Source organism: Notamacropus eugenii, chromosome 2, assembly GCF_028372415.1.
Source record: "Notamacropus eugenii isolate mMacEug1 chromosome 2, mMacEug1.pri_v2, whole genome shotgun sequence".
NCBI classification, from domain to species: Eukaryota; Metazoa; Chordata; class Mammalia; order Diprotodontia; family Macropodidae; genus Notamacropus; species Notamacropus eugenii.
The window spans coordinates 68,152,806-68,169,078 of record NC_092873.1 but is presented as its reverse complement, the minus strand read 5'-3'; the positions used below and the strand labels follow the sequence as shown (position 1 = coordinate 68,169,078).

Sequence of the window (16,273 nt, the reverse complement as noted above, 5' to 3'; positions counted from 1 at the left end):
ATCCATCTCCAAATCCCAGGGTGGGACACCTGTGGAACATGAGACTGAGTATGAATAGTCCATCGTCAGCTGGTCTGTGGCTCTATGATCTCATCCCTCCCATTGCTCCCTACAGTGGTGCAGGGTGCAGGGTGCAGATTAGAGTCACCGGACCTGCTTGTCCTGCCTTGTTCCATAGGTTTGTCGTAGGGAGTCAGCCCCTTTCCTGTAACGTATCTCCCAGGGATGGAGTGCTACCACCCTTTCCTCCTGATTTCTGAAGTGCCTCAGAGGTTCTATGCTGCTGCCTATTCATACCCCCATTCCCCTCCAGTGCCCTCTGGGTACAGCTCGGAAGACCTCATAGCTGAGCTTTGGGGACAAGAAGGCAGCAACTACAGTCACTGGCCTCGGTCCTATGATCATAATGGCCAGCAGTTACAGAATACTTCAAAGCTAGCAATGCCCTTTCATTCATTCAGTCCTCACAACACCTCTGTGAGATTGTGTTGCAATTGTCACCATTTTCAAGATGGGGAAATTGAGGCTAGGAGAGGTTAATAGACTTGACCAGGGTCCCAAGGCTAAGTGAGTATCTGAGGCAAGATTTGAATTCAGACTTTCTGACTATAAGTCAGGGAATAATCAGTATTGGAAAAGTTGTAGGGAGAGGCACACTAAGGCATTGAGGGAGGAGCTGAAAATTAGTGAAATTATTTTGGAGAGCAGCCTGGAATTATGGGAATAAAGTGACTGAAATGTCCAGGGATAGTGAGGTGGTGCGGTGGATATAGTGTGGGCCTGCAGTCAGGAAGACCTGAGTGGACTCAGATCCTTACTAGCTGTGTGACCCTGGGTCAGTCATTTTATCCTGTCTGCCTCAGTGTCCTCATCTGTAAAATGAGCTGGATAAGGAGATGGCAAATCATTCCAGTATCTTGGCCAAAAAATCCCCAAATGGGGTCACAGAGAGTTAGACACAACTGAAAAATGGCTGAACCGCCAACACCATGACAAGATGTCCCATACCCTTTGATCCAGAGATTCCATTGCTAGGCATACTCAAAGGAGATTGCTGATGAGAAGAAAGCCGGCATATAGGCACCAAAATATTTGGAGCAGTAAAGAGTTGGACACAGAGTGGATGCCCATCGGTTGGTGAATGGAGGTGCATGAACATAGCTGAGTATTTCTGTGGTTAAGGACTGATGAATGGAATGGATCCAGAGAAGCCTGGAAAGGTTTACCTGAATGGGTACAAAAGGAAGTCCACAAAGCCAAGAAAAGAAGATCTACCATGACTACAACAAGGTTCCCCACAAAACAATTAAAAAGGAACAATGCAAAGTCAGACAGGACAAGCTCAGGTCTAAGACAGGAGAAGAAGATGCTTTGGTCCATTCTTGCAGAGGTTGGGGGAGGCCCATGGCTGTAAAACCGGTTGAGATTGTCGGAGTGAAATAGTCCTGACTTTCAAGGGTCTTACAGGGGAAGGTTTGAAATGTGTCTTGCACACAGTAAGCACTTAATAAGTGCCTGTTGGACAGCAGTGAGTGAGGACACCTTCCACAAATCCCAGGGATTAAGCCAGAATCCCGGCCAAAGTTCCCCATCAGTTAGCTGGTCCTAGAGTATAGCCAGCAGGAGAAGATGGAAGACCAGTGGTGTTTCAGGGTCGGGCTGTAGAAAGCCAGTGGCCAGCCTGATGACAGTAATTAGGAGGCACAACTTCACATTTCCATAGTACCATGCAGGTTGCAAAGTATTTTCCTGAGACGTCCCCAGGGAGAAGCAGTTGACAGAGCATTTGCCCATTTTGACTGATGAGGAAACCGAGGAAAAGCCTTCCTAAGGCCCTAGAACCTCCCCAAAATTAACCAGGCTCATTCCTTCTCTGGGGGCCAATTCAGTTCCCCTGCACCTCAGGGATGGGGTAAGTCTCCAGGTCTGGCCTTTCTCTAGTGACTTCCCCTCCTCCTCACTCCTGGCTCCCTTTAATAGCATTAGATCTCGGAAGAAAGGATTAGGGGTGACTAGAGGAAGGGTGGTGTATGAATAAAAGGTGGAAAATGGAAAAAGAATACTATTGGTGCTAACTTAAGGGGGTGTGAAACACTTTACTAATGTCTCCTTTGGTTTTCACTACTTCCCTGGGAAGGAGGTGACATTATTAGCGCCACTCTACAGATAAGGAAACTGAGGAGGATGGAGGCAAAGTGACTTGCCCAGGGTCACATTGCTAGAAAATGTCTGAGGCCGGCTTGGGACTTGGGTCTTTGTGATTCCAGGTCCACTGAATTACTTAGCTGCCCTTCGTGAACTCTGTGGTCCAGCTCCCTCCACTGGCTCCCTGGCTGTTCCTTGGCCCTGACATTCCATTTACTCTTTCCATGCCTTTGCACTGTCTGGGACCTGCCCACTGAGGGCTGCTGTGAGAAGGGCCTGGGAGAGGCTTTCTGGGCTCAGCGTTCACCACCAGATGGAGCCAGGAGACAAGGCAAGAAAAGGTTGAGTGGGCAGGGAGGCCAGGCAGGTGATATTGATAACTGGGTTCTAGTCTGCCAGGGAGAAACTAAGCATTCCCATCCTACAGAAAAGAAACAGAGGGGGAGGGGAAAGGGTCTGGGAGCCTTGTTAGATTTGGAGCTCCTTGGCAGCACTGAGGCCAACCTCCTCATTTTAAGGCTGGATAAAGGGGAGTGACTTGTCTAAGGTCACAAGGCAGTAATCAGCAGAGTTGGAATTCAAATCCAGTTCTCTGGATTCCAAATTCCATGCCTCTTCTTTTGCACTCTACTGTTTCCATGCTACTGTGTCCAGGGCAGAGAGAAGGGAGCTGGAATTGAGAGTGCGCTAGAGGGAATAAGGCTTGGGCAGAGGGAGAGACTGGCTCTCTACTCATAGAATCAGAAGGTTTGGTCCTGAACAGACCTGAGGGATCATCGAATTCAACCGTACCAAATGTGGAAACTGAGCCTCAGAGAAGCTGCTGAACCAGAACTTGAACTCAGATCCTGTGACTCCGAATTCCTGACTCAGATGAGCTCTGGTATTTGAGTTCTTGGTTCAGTCTTGCTAGCTCAGTGTTCCTGGCCTCAGGGAGGCTCCCATCATCCCAGAATGGGAGGGAGTCAAGGCAGCGGGGAGAAGTCTGGGGAGCTCAGGGGAATGTGTCACACCTGCCTCTGAGAGGCTCTCTCTTCTGGGGGTCACAAAGGTACATATTGCAAACAGACTGGCAGGGTGGCCAGTCAGTCTGGGCCTGGCTGGGGTCAGAAGGTGGGCTGTCAGAGGGAAGGTGGGCATGGGGGCTCAAAGCTAGACACATCCAGGCCCCATCACACACAAGCCTGCAGGGCAGGAGCTCATGTGAGCAGACAAGGTCACTGATGACCACATTTCAGTGAGTGGGTGTAGAGAGTGTCACATGGAGCATTGCATATCTATCTGTCCATCCATCTGTCTGGCAGTCTGTCCATTTATTTATTCGGTCATCTATTTATTTAAGGCCTTTTTTTTTTTGTATTCCCAGCACTTAGTGCAGTTCCTGGCACATAGTAGGTGCTTCACAAATGCTTGTTGACTTATGACTAACATAGAGAAGCTTCTCAAAGGCTCCTCATGGTCATACAGGGAGAGCACAGCTGCCTCAGAGGCAGGAGGGCTTATCTCTCTTTCCCTTCCTTCCCTCTCTCCTTTCTCACTGTGAGTCTTCAGCCAAGGCTGCAGAAGTCTGCGGAAGACCTACAGATCTTAGAAGGTGTGCCTTCTGAGGAACCTTGAATGCCACTCCAGTAATTCTGATTTCAAGCTTCTCATGTCTTAAGCATATGGCATAGACCCTAAAAGTTGTTTTTCTTTAAAGAACGGGGAAATGACGGAGGAGGAAGGTTTTATTGTGGAAGGGAGGTGACAAAAACCACAGGAACACAGGCAATAGGACCGGACCCCAGGGGTGAGTGCTTTGTGCTGCTTTGGCACTCCTCAGCATCCGCCCTGCTGCTGCCATTTCGCTGTTAATAAAGACAGAGAAGAAAGAGGTAAGTGAAGGGCTGGGGGCATTGATTGATTGATTCCTTGCCATCATCACTGGTGGGGCAGGGCAGACAGTGTTGGAATCCACCCCTCAAATTGACTGCATGACTACAACCCACAGGCCTGGGCCCAGGTGATTCCGTATGGCTCAGACCATGAAACACAGTCACTCACTCTTTAGATCAGGCTCCATAGTCCATGGAATGCTAGTAAGAGAATCCTGGGCCCTGAACCACCTTGGTCATAGCCCTGGGATGTGCCTGAGGGGGATGCATGTGTTTCTCTCTTGGTTTATTTAGAGAATGGAATGAAGAGGAGAAAGTCCCAGATTCCAAGTCCTTTCTTTTACTGTGTGTATATATGTGTATGTATGTGTATATATTTGTATCTTCAGTGTGTTACAGTTACTGTATATTGATGTATCTATTGTATATACATACAAACCAGGGAAGAGGGAGCACACTGGAGGAGGAAAACGTCCCAGATTTTAATTCTTGTTCCCCTTTTTACTAACTATGAATTGTTGAGCAGATTACTTAAGCTTTGGGAAAGGGGGCTATGTTCATCTCACAGAATCCATAGGATTCAGAGCTAGACATGACCTTGGAGATCATGTGTTCCATCCCTGTGTGTTCATCCTTCGTTGTTGAAGAAGACCATGCCATCAGAGAAATAATGACATGACTTGCACTTGCATGACTTTGTTTTTAGTGAGGTAGGGTTGTGCAGGTCACCAGCCTCACTTCTCCTCCAGAGCCATCTGAATCCAGTGACCATCAGATATTCATCAGGATGACTGGAGATGACCCAGGATGAGGCAATTGGGGTTGAGTGACTTGCCCAAGGTCACACAGCTAGTGAGTGTCAAGTATCTGAGGTGAGATTTGAACTCAGGTCCTCTTGACACCTGCACTGGTGTACCATCTAGCTACCCTGTTCCATCCCTACTCATTTTACAGAAGAGGAAACTGAGAGCCAGTAAGGGTAAGCATTGCATTACTTGTCCAAGGTAACTTAGGTAGTAAGTTACAGAGATGAAATTGAAACCCAGGTCCTTCACCTGTAAAACCAGGGCTCTTTCTCCTAGGGTGCAGTTATTGTAAAGATCAAGTGGGATGTGATGATGACCTTTCCTAGGGTCAGAGAGAAGGTGGAGCACACAAGAGATGTTACAAAGGGAAAATCAACAGATCTTACAACAGATTGGATATGGGGGGAGGGTAATGGGGTGAGAAACAGTAACGTGTCCAGGATGACCCCTAGGTTGCAAGGTTGGGTGATGGGAAGGATGGTGGTGCCCTCAACAATAACAGGGAAGCTTGGAAAGGGGGAAGGTTTGGAGGAAAGAGAATAAATTTAGTTTAGGGGCATACTGAGGGACATCCAGTTAGAGATTTCTAATAGGCAGCTGGAGATGTGAGTCTGGAGGTTGGGAGACAGGGTAAGCCTAGATTAGTTCATCTGAGAATCATTAGCATAGAGATGGTCGTTCAATCCTGATGAGATTAGCAAATGAACTAGCAAAGAGGAAGAAGAGAAGAGAGCCCTGGACAGAGCTTTGGGGGCCAACTAGGGTCAGTGGGCACAGCACAGAAGACTGAGAAAGAAAGAATGGTCAGATAGGTGGAAGGAGAGCCAGGACAGAGTCACAGAAACCTGGAGAGAAGAGAGTATTGTGGAGAAGAGAGTGATTGACAGACAAAGACTGCAGAAAAGTCAGAAAGAGTTCAGTTCCAATGAACCACTTAGGTAGCCAAGGGTCATTCTCAGTAAAACTTGATTTTGGGGACCTGTCTTCCATCCAGCCTATATGAGACTTTACCTTCCCTGACCTCACTGATTTTGCTCAACTGAGGTGATGTTTGGAAAGGGACATGTAGAAGAAAGAGTGGTTGGACTATCTAGCCTCATTCCCTGCTTCCAGGGTTATTAAAAACAAATCAATCTTAAAAGTCTGTGACATTCATTGTGTGAATTTAGGCTGAAGCCTAAAGCCCAAGACATCCCTCCGAGTTCACTTACCTCACTATTGCTATTCAAAGGCCCTGTATCGATTCCAATCATTCTGGAGTCTTCTGCTTTGTGGTGGAAACACCTCCACATCCCCGATGCCTTTAAAAGAGAGTGGAGACACCTAGGTCCTGGCTACTCCCAGGATTTAAGCATGAGGATTTTCAGCTTTTCGTAGAGTGAAGGCCACCCACTTTGAGTAGATGAGACAAATCTTCCAAGGAGACAACTTTGGAAGGAGGGTGCTCTGGAGGAGTGCTCTAATCTGGTTTTTTAGAGTTTTGTTGTTTCATAGCCATGATTTCTATAATCTTGCTTAAAAATGTGCATTACCACCCTCCTTAAGGTGACTGGATTTGGAGTCAGATGACCTGGGTTCTAATCCTGGTTCTGACATGTACTTGACTTTGGGCAAGGTTTCTGTTTGTGAAATGATGGGGTTGGGCTCATGGACCTCCAAGTTTGCTTCCAGTTCAGAATGATCATCATCATCCTTCTGAAAACAACCCCAGGTGTGGGGGCTTGTGGGCTGTGAGAGGATCAGGTGGTGGGTCCAACAGGTATTGTAAGTGCAATACCTCTTTATGGTTCTGCTCTCCCATATGGAGCAGTTTGTGGCTGACTTAGGCTTGTTTTGATCAGAGTTCTAAGAGAAATAATTGCAGAGATAGTCCTGAAACTGGTTTCCTTTTGAAGGTGACAAGCTGTAGTATGCTGGAGTGATATGGGCACCGCAACTGTTTTATGGTTAAGGCACAAATGTAATTTATCTGATTATGGTGAAGGGGGGACTCGGAATCTGACCCCACAAAGATAGGAGAAAGAAAGAAGTCAAAGAAGAGATTTTGGAATTGCCTCAGTTAAGTTTGGAGCTGGAAGTGATGGAAACTATAGTTGACGTTGAACATAGCATGGATCAACTCAAATAGTAGAATTAATTGTTTGGTACAGAAGTTATGTTCATCAAAAAACTGCTATGGGTAGTTCCTGAGGCAGAGAAAGGACATCATACCTTCCAGTTCTAGACTTATGAATTACTCTAAGCACCTGGATTTTCCTGTTAGGTGTCTTTTTCCAGGTTTCTGTGTGTGTCCATTTTTTCATACAGATACTGAATGGATTGGTGGGAGAGCATGTATTAGGTTTATACATGGATTATGTTGTATTTATTTTTGCTTCATGAATTTTAATATATTTAACATATGACACATGTAATGTTAATATATAATAATGTTATTACTTCTTTTGCTTTATTGTGAAGTAAATAGCTATGTTCTAAAAGTGTCATTACTGTAGGTGGTTGGTTTGTGTAAATGAAGACACATTGGTAGGGGCTCAAGAACTGAAATATAGGAGGATATATTCTGAGCTGGGATTTGAACAAAGTCCTGTGAACTGACCCCAAGGTTGGTAGTCTTTGCACCACATCACACAGGCTAAGTTTAATTTTGGCAGATCTAAGGTGGTTTAAATAAGCAATTTAGGAAGCCAACCTAGGCTACCCTTTCTCTCCCATTTTTCTTGGCAGATCACAAATAAATCAGGGATTCACATTTCTCAGTGCAGTGCTCACCCAGAGTTCTGGCCTATCAGAAGAATGGTCATGTATGTTTGTCACGTGGTTAAGCATGCAGTAACTCACCCAGTGACCTCTGATAAAGTGGCCCATTTCTGTATTCATCATTGCCTACATCTGCAAAATAGGAACCATCATAACTGTTCCAAAGCTACTCGAACTTCTCAGAGATGGGCCCCTTTCCTCATCAGGCTTATGACATGATGGGCATGATACACAATCTTTTAAAGTCCTTATGAGGTTTGGGCACTAGGCTAGGAACTGATGCTATGAAGACAAAGACGAAAGGTCCTTGCCTTCAGGAAGGTCATTGATTTTCTTTTAATCATCTGTGTATAAAGTTCCCAGTGAGGAAATCTCTGAACCAATGCAGAGCAGCACATTGATGTTTGGCCCTCAAGGGCAGAATCAGGATAGTGGGTGGTCATTGTTGTGCTGAGTCAGTTTCAGTTGTGTCTGACTCGTCATGACTCCATTTGGGATTTTCTTGGTATTTGGAGTTTGCCATTTCCTCTTCCAGCTCTTTTTACAGATGAGGAAACTGAGACACTCAGTGTTAAGTGACTTGCCCACAGCCACGCAGCCAGTGAGTCTCTGAGGCTGAATTTGAACTCCCAAAGATAAGTCTTCCTGACTTCAGACCTGGCACTATATGAACTATGGCGCCACCTAACCATCGTATTGGGGACATTGGGATTAGACACTTGCTGAATGACCCCTGCCAAGTTACTTAACCTCTCTTGGGTTTAGTTTTCCCCTCTGTAAAATGGGGATAATAAGAGAACTATTTCACCTAAGAATCAAATTAGATAAAGGACTGTCTGTAAAGTGCCTTGTAAATCTCCAGGGGCTCTGTAAATGTTAGTGATGTTGGTGGTGATGTAGAGGAGAGGGTCAGGTGTGACTAGATTGCTTAGCCTGTGAATGCCCTTCTGACTCTGACACTCAGAATCACACAAAGAATAAACTGTTAAATGAATGGGTTTTGGAGTCTCCTTATCAGAAACGTACCACAGTGATCTTGAGACCATCACCCCCAACCTCCAAACCCCTGCTTACCTCTCATGTAATAGTTCCTCCAGTTGTATGATCCCAGTCTGCCCCCAAAAATCTAGAAAAAGGCAGAAACGAGGAGAGAGATGCACACACATGATACACACAGCACATATGTGCATAAGCACATGCACAAGCACAATGCATACATGCACACGCATGCACACACACATTCAGTCCCAGCCAGCCAAGGGCAACGCAGCTTATTATGGCTGAGCCTTTTGACAGATATTATCCCCAGGCCAAGTTATAATAGGGCATTTTTGTCTCAAAGACCAGAAGTTTCCCTGCTTGGGTCTCGTCCTCACCAGTGAAGAGCCAGACCTCAACAACTTAGTGTGTGTTCTGTGAGGAGTGGTGTAGAGCAGTGCCCTGTGGTTGTCTGACATGAGCTGCCTGAGACTCAGCTGGCAGAGTCTGGGGTGAACAGTCTCTCACAGGACTCAGACTCTCTAGGGCAGCCTTCAAGGACTTAGGGACATTCCTCCAGGCTGGGCCAAGGCTTGGGAAAGGACTCAGTAGAAGGGATTCACAATGAGCTCCAGTCATGCAGAGGGAGGAGTGGGCAAGCTCCTTCTGTTCAGCCCCAGGGGCAGAACCAAGGGCAGTGGAGGGAAGGGCTAAGGCTGGTTATCACTGTCACGAAGAGCTTTCTGACCCTTGGAGCTGCCCCAACATGAACCAGGCCCCTCCACTTGGAGGATCTGCAGGCAGATCAGGTGCTGACCAGGAATTCTGTGTGATCAGGAAAGGACCTGAAGCACAGGCATGTGAATAGGACTGCTACCTAGGCATCAGAGGCAGGTATTCTGCCCAGCTCGAATTGGGCATAGGCAGGCCCACCAATGAATGCCAAAGGTGTTCATCATTATGCAGGCAGATAGTAATGGAGCTATCTGAGTGCCCTTTGGGGAAGGGGGAGTTCAAACTGATGTCAGTCAGCAACATGGGGCTGGGAAGAGAGAGGGCTGGGAGTACTGAATGGAAGTCCTGGGGTTTGGGGAGGGGACAGAGTTCGCTGTGTTTGGGCCATGATCTTATTCTCCATGGTGCCTTTTTCAAGTCAAACTGGCCAATAAGCATTTGTATGGATCCAGCTTTGGGTCATTTCCAGCCCTGGTGTGGTGGGTCAGGAGCACCACCATGGCCTGTCTATACCTGCTTAATTTATCCAACTGTGTTTATTACAGCACTTTCCCACCCGTGGGAGAGGTACAATCCTAAAGGAAGCTGCACGGACCACTCTGACTCACCTCTTCACTGCTACTGGATTCGGAGCTGGAGAAGGCATGGTGGCAGCGGACCCACACATTCTGCACCTGCCCAGTGGAGATCTCTACAGTACTTCTGCAGGATGCTGTTGACTGTCAAACATGGGCAGAAAAACAGTGGGACATTGACCTTGCTGGACTCTAGGAAAAGAAGGGAAACCACTTCCAGGAAGACAATGCTCTCCATGAAGAAGGGAGTGCCCAAGCTGGCCACATCCCCTTCTAACACTGTTCAGATGTGTCCACCTTTCCCCTGAGCAAGCCCCTGCCCTGCCTACTCCCCCCTCCCTCCCTCTTCAACTTCCTTTTTATGTGGGCTTGGTGTGTGTGTGGGCATATGTAAGTCACCCACCCAGACTATGATAGTATGTGCGAGGCAAGGGCTCTACAAGGCTTTCCTGTACCCAGGATGTGCCAGTGTAGAAGCCTGCTTCCAGCCTCTGGCCCCTTCTCCAGGCAGGCTGTCTTCACCTTTAGCTGTTTGGGCATCCTGATTCTTGTGGGTAAACTCTTGAGCTCACACAGAGCAACAGTATTTGACAGTAGGACGGGTCTGACCAAAGCAGGCCACATGGCAAGTTGGCTTACCGCGTAATAGCCTATTTTGAAATCACAGGTGCTCGGTGGATTTTCAGAGGCTTTCCTGCATTCAGTCTCTCGGATCTTGAAGTCTATGTCCATGGTCAAATCATTCTCATTCACGAAGTTGACCTTGGGGAAGGTAATCAATACAGTGGCCAATGAGGGGAGGGTTACCCCTTGGCTAATTACCTTGTTGCACTGAATGACTGGAAACTCACCATGTTACTTCCATTTCCTCCTCCCTCAGATACATTGTATTTATTTTGTTTCTACCTATATGTGTATGTGTTGTCTCCCCAGATAGACTGTAAGTTCCATGAAGCCAGGCTCAATCTCATTGTTTTCCTGTTTCACCTGTCAGTGCCTGACACACATGAAGGTCCTTAATTAATAATGCCTGTTGACTGGTTGTCATATTATGGAAATCCTGTAACTTCATAGTTAGCCAATAATTCCCTTGAAAGAAAAAAATACTAAATAGTAACTGTTTCTCTTTTGTCCAGGAATCCTGAAAGTCTCCCCCTCCCATGATTAAAGGCACCATCGCTTGAATAACTACTTAAAGAGGCCTATTCACCAAATGGGTGTTACCTCACTCAGAGTGAGAACCTGAAAAGGCCTTAGCCTAAAAGGGTCAAGGTCTCCCGTTGTATCCTGGGCCATCTTCAGTTGTTCTGATGACTGTCTGGCTACTGGATCCAGATGGCTCTGGAGGAGAAAGTGAGGCTGGTGACCTTGCCTAGCCCTCCCTCCATCCAAGCTAAGTCAACTCAGTCATGTCATCATCTCACTGATGTCTTGGTTCCTCTTTGAGAATGAAGGAAAAACCACACACACATAACAACCTGAGAGAAAAAGTCTAACTGTACAGAGTGATTTGGGTACCCTGAGTTATCGAGTCCCGCCTAGGTTGATGATGTCTGTTGTACCTGATGTGGACATTAAGGTGCTTCTACCCCTTACCAGCAGGGTGAGCATTTGGTCTAACATTAGTTATAAGCTTTCTGATTTTAAAAAATTTTTTGATTTCCTTGGTGGACCTCCCAGTGAGGAACCTCCCTCCACCAATGCAGATCAACATCAACCCTTTGACAGAGGCTCTTGCAGAGCTGCCTGGGGGATGGCAAGGCTGAGTGAGTGACTTGGTGGTTGCCACAGAAGCAGGGATCAGAGGTGGAATGTAAGCCTAGCTCTTCCTGCCTTGGAGGCTGGTTTTCTCTTCATTACCTCTCCACCTCCTTCTCACCCCAGAGGCTTCTTGATTTTGCTGCTAGCACTGAAGGGTGGGGGTTAAATAGGAAACAAGCATTTACTAAGCACCCAGTGTATAACTGAGCACTGTGTTAAGTGCTAGGAAAACAAAGAAAAACAAAACAATAGTCTCTACCCTGAAAGGTCTCACATACTAATGGAGGAAACCATATGTAAATGCGAGTAGCACACAAGATATGGGTACATACATGGGTATGTTTATATACATCTACCCAATGTATATATGCACACACGTATATGTATATACACATATATTTTCTGTGTGATGAGAGGCAATCTCAGGGGGACAGCCTTAGCAACTGGAGAGTCCATGAAAGGCCTCCTGGAGATAAAGGTGAGTTTTGAACTGATTCTTGAAGGAAGCCAGAGAAGCTAAGAGGCAAAACTGAAGACAGGGAGGGGGACAGTCATTGCAAAGGTGTGGAGGTGAGACATACTGCCTCATGTTTGTCCCTGCACAAGGGTGATGTCTCATGGCTCTGGCTTCTGCAGTGTGTGCATGCAGCTCCATAGAATCCCAGAGATGGGGGTGATGTTGTAGAATGTGCCATGGATGGGAGAGCCGAGAGCCCCAGCATGAGCTGTGCCACTGACTCTAACTCTTTGGGGGCAAATCACTTGGTCTCTCTGGCTCTATCATGAAGGAGCTGGACTAGATGGCCCCTCGCAGTTCTGATCTTCAGGGTCATTTGGTCTACTCCTCCATCCATTTTGTGAATCACTTCTACAACATCCCAGACAATCTTTCATTGAGCTTCTGTTTGAATAAGTCTAATGACAGGGACCTCACTATCTCAAGGAAGCTTTAATTTCTTAAATTTAATTTTTAGACACCTTTACCATTGAGAAAATACTTCCTTGCATCAACTTATTATTGATCTGTTTCACATGATTTCCCCCCCACTGGCCTGAGAGTTGCCCTCTAGAGTCACTCAGATTTGGTCTAATCACTGAGGCATGACCTTTAGAGGTAGGGAAAGAGAAGAAAGGGGACATGAAGGATGGGATGGGGAGGGTGAGTATCAAAGAAAGTAAGACATCCACACAGCAAGTGGGCTTGCAATTGTACATGATGGAGCATCAAGTGAGAGATATCTGCTGTGGTGGATGGTGAGCTGGCCACTGAGGCAGAAGGCCATACCTCTGACACATGCTGGCTGGGTGAGACTGGGCATGCTCAGGCAACTCACTGAGGCTGCAGAGAAGGTGTTGGTTTGTACTGATAGAGGAAGTCCTCACTGGGAGCTCTTGACAGTGAGGAAATCCTAGGGCTGGGTCAAATTTTACACACACACACACACACACACACACACACACACACACACACACACACACACACACACACACACACACACCATAGAGGCTGTTCTGGTTTTTAAATTATCTTTAAAGGTGAGAAAATTGACAAAAAGGAGATTGGAATGTATGAGCCCCCCAACCCCCAATAAACCCCAGCACAAAGCACCTTAAACAGTCTACTTACTCTTCTAACTGAACTCTTGTATGCCCGGAACAAATTTGGGTTTTGAGACTGGGAGTTCACTTTTTCCAGAGAGGCCTTGAGAGCTTCCCTCATCATGGCTGGATCATAGTCATACACAGGGAAACCTGTATCAGGGAAAGAAGCCAAGCCCTCATGAAGATGGGGAATCACCAGCTGAAATCACTAGAAAGGAAAGGCTGCCCCTTCCATTCAAGGCATCCTACCTGAACAAGCCCAGATGTTCAGGGTGAGAGTAATTATGACCAAGACCTCCATGATGACCTTCTTTCCAGGATGAATAAATTGGATCCAGAGCCACAGGGAACTTTTCCTGTTGGGCTTCCCAAGGCTTAGTCTTTCTGGAGATGAAAATGACTTTTACAATGTTGTCTCGCCTCTGAATCTGACCAGGGCCCATGTCACTACTTTTTAGCAAACAGCTCAGCTCAAACAAAAACCATTGATCCAGGAGCAAATATTTGTTGCCAAGTCTTTCCCCATGAAAATGTTACAGTATGGAGTGACCTTTGGAGTTTAGACTTCAAAGGGAGAATTCAGCAGCTCCCTGACCTAACACTAGGAGTCAAGGGCAGTAGCAGACAGTTGAGATGCTCATAGGATCTCAGATTGAGAACTGGGAGGAAGCATGTCAATCCAGTTTGATGCCTGAGGAAAGGGAGACACAGGGAGAAGTCACTAAAACAAGAAGTTAGTGTTGGAGGCAGAATTTGAACCCAGATCCTTGGCTTCAGGGCTTTTCCATGGTACCAGACTCCTTTTTTGTATAATGCTGGCTTGCATGTCAGTATTTTGGTGGGTAGGTAAGCAGTCACTGTGAGAATGTTTTCACTGAAGTATACCTGGGATGTTTCCTCATAGGTTGAGTTCCTGTAGCCTATGCCAGACTCCAGTGGGTTCACAGGTGGGTCTGACAATGGACTAAACATCTGTTACCAAGGACCAGTCTAGAAAAGCACAGAGACACATCCCTAGGCACAAGAAGACTTGCCCAGGGCAACTGCTACTAAGTGTCTGAGGTAATAACTGAATCGTCCTTACTAGAGGTCCTGCACCAAACTGCCTCAAAGACACTGGCTGAGAGTGGATAGTGGCCTCCCACATGATATATGAAGATACATCCCTCCCTCTTTTATTTATTTGTTTGTTTGTTTGAAACTTTAATTTATTTATTTTGAGTTCTCAACATTCATTTTCACAAGATTTTGAATTCCAAATTTTCTCCCCATCTCTCCCCTCCCCCACCCCAAGACACCATGCATTCTGATTACCTCTTTCATCAATCTGCCCTCCCTTCTATCACACCCCTCCCTTCCCTTATCCCTATCTTCTCTCTTTCCTTGTAGGGCAAGATAGATTTCTATATCCCATTATCTGTATTTCTTATTTCCCAGTTGCATGCAAAAACAATTTTCAACATTCATTCCTACAACTTTGAGTTCCAACTTCTCTCCCTTCCTCCCTCCTATCTCTATTGAGAAGGCAAGCAATTCACCATAGGCCCTAAATGTGTAGTCATGCAAAAGACTTCCGTAGTAGTCATGTTGTGAAAGGCTAACTATATTCCCCTCCATCCTATGCTGCCCCCATTTATTCTATTCTCTTTTGACTTTGTCCCTCCCCAAAAGTGTTTACTTCTAATTACTCCTTCCTTCCATTTCCCTCCCTTCTATCATACCCCCCACACCTCACTTATCACCTTCTCCCCTACTTTCCTGTAGTGTGAGATAGATTTTCATATCAAATTGAGTGTGCATGTTTTTCCCTCTTGAAGTCAAATGTGATGAGAGTAAGCTTCACTTTTTCCCTCTCATCTCCCCTCTTTTGCCCCCCATTGAAAAAGCTTTTCCTTGCCTCTCTTATGAGAGATAATTTTCCCCATTCCATTTCTCCCTTTCTGTTCCCAATATATTCCTCTCTCATCCCTTAATTTTGTTTTTTAAGATATCATCCCTTCCTATTCAACTTGCCCTGTGCCCTCCATCTCTATATATGCATGCAATCCCTCCAGCTACCCAAATACTGAGAAAAGTTTCAAGAGTTACAAATATTATCTTTCCATGTAAGAGGTCCCTTGTGATTTCTCTTTCTTATTTACCTTTTCATGCTTCTCTTGATTTTTGTGTTTGAAAGTCAAAATTTCTATTCCGGTTTGGTCTTTTCATCAAGAATGCTTGAAAGTCCTCTATTTCATTGATTGACCATTTTTCCCCTGAAGTATTATGGTCAGTTTTGTTGTGTAGGTGATTCTTGATTTCACTCCTAGTTCCTTTGACTTCTGGAATATCATATTCCAAACCCTCCAATCCCTTAATGTAGAAGCTGCTAGATCTTGTGTTATCCTGATAGTATTTCCACAATACTCGAATCGTTTCTTTCTGGCTGCTTGTAATATTTTCTCCTTGACCTGAGATCTCTGGAATTTGATTACAATATTCCAAGGAGTTTTCCTTTTGGAATCTCTTTCAGGAGGTGATTGGTGGATTCTTTCAATATTTAATATACCCTCTGGTTCTAGAATGTCAGGGCAATTTTTCTTGATAATTTCATGAAAGATGATGTCTAGGCTCTTTTTTTGATTATGGTTTTCAGGTAGTCCCATAACTTTAAAATTGTCTCTCCTGAATCTGTTTTCCAGGTCAGTTGTTTTTTCAATGAGACATTTCACATTGTCTTCTAATTTTTCATTCTTTTGTCTTTGTTTTATAATTTCTTGGTTTCTCATAAAGTCATTAGCTTCCATCTGCTCCATTCTAATTTTTAAAGACTTCCATAATACTCATGTTGTGAAAGACTATGTTTCTCTCTCTCTCTCTCTCTCTATATGTATGTATGTATGTATGTATGTATTCTTGTGTATATTTTCTTCAGTGAGCCTTTGAACCTCCTTTTCCGTTTAGCTAATTATGCTTTTTAATGCATTCTTCTCCTCATTGGCTTCTTGGACCTCTTTTACCATTTAGGTTAGTCTATTTTTAAAGGTGTTATTTTCTT

At 45.5% G+C, this 16,273-nt stretch overlaps 1 protein-coding gene across 1 annotated transcript; it reads right to left on the bottom strand.

Moving 5' to 3' along the window:
- Window positions 1–3,854: 3,854 nt before the first annotated feature.
- Window positions 3,855–13,673, bottom strand: LOC140525390 (secreted phosphoprotein 24-like). The gene is made up of 7 exons (XM_072640750.1): window positions 13,486–13,673; window positions 13,262–13,386; window positions 10,513–10,635; window positions 9,907–10,017; window positions 8,660–8,711; window positions 6,037–6,126; window positions 3,855–3,992 (listed from the first exon to the last, which is right to left on the bottom strand). The coding sequence occupies exons 1-6, from the start codon at window positions 13,535–13,537 to the stop codon at window positions 6,047–6,049; spliced, it is 543 nt and encodes a 180-aa protein (XP_072496851.1). The 5' UTR covers window positions 13,538–13,673; the 3' UTR covers window positions 3,855–3,992; window positions 6,037–6,046.
- Window positions 13,674–16,273: the final 2,600 nt, after the last annotated feature.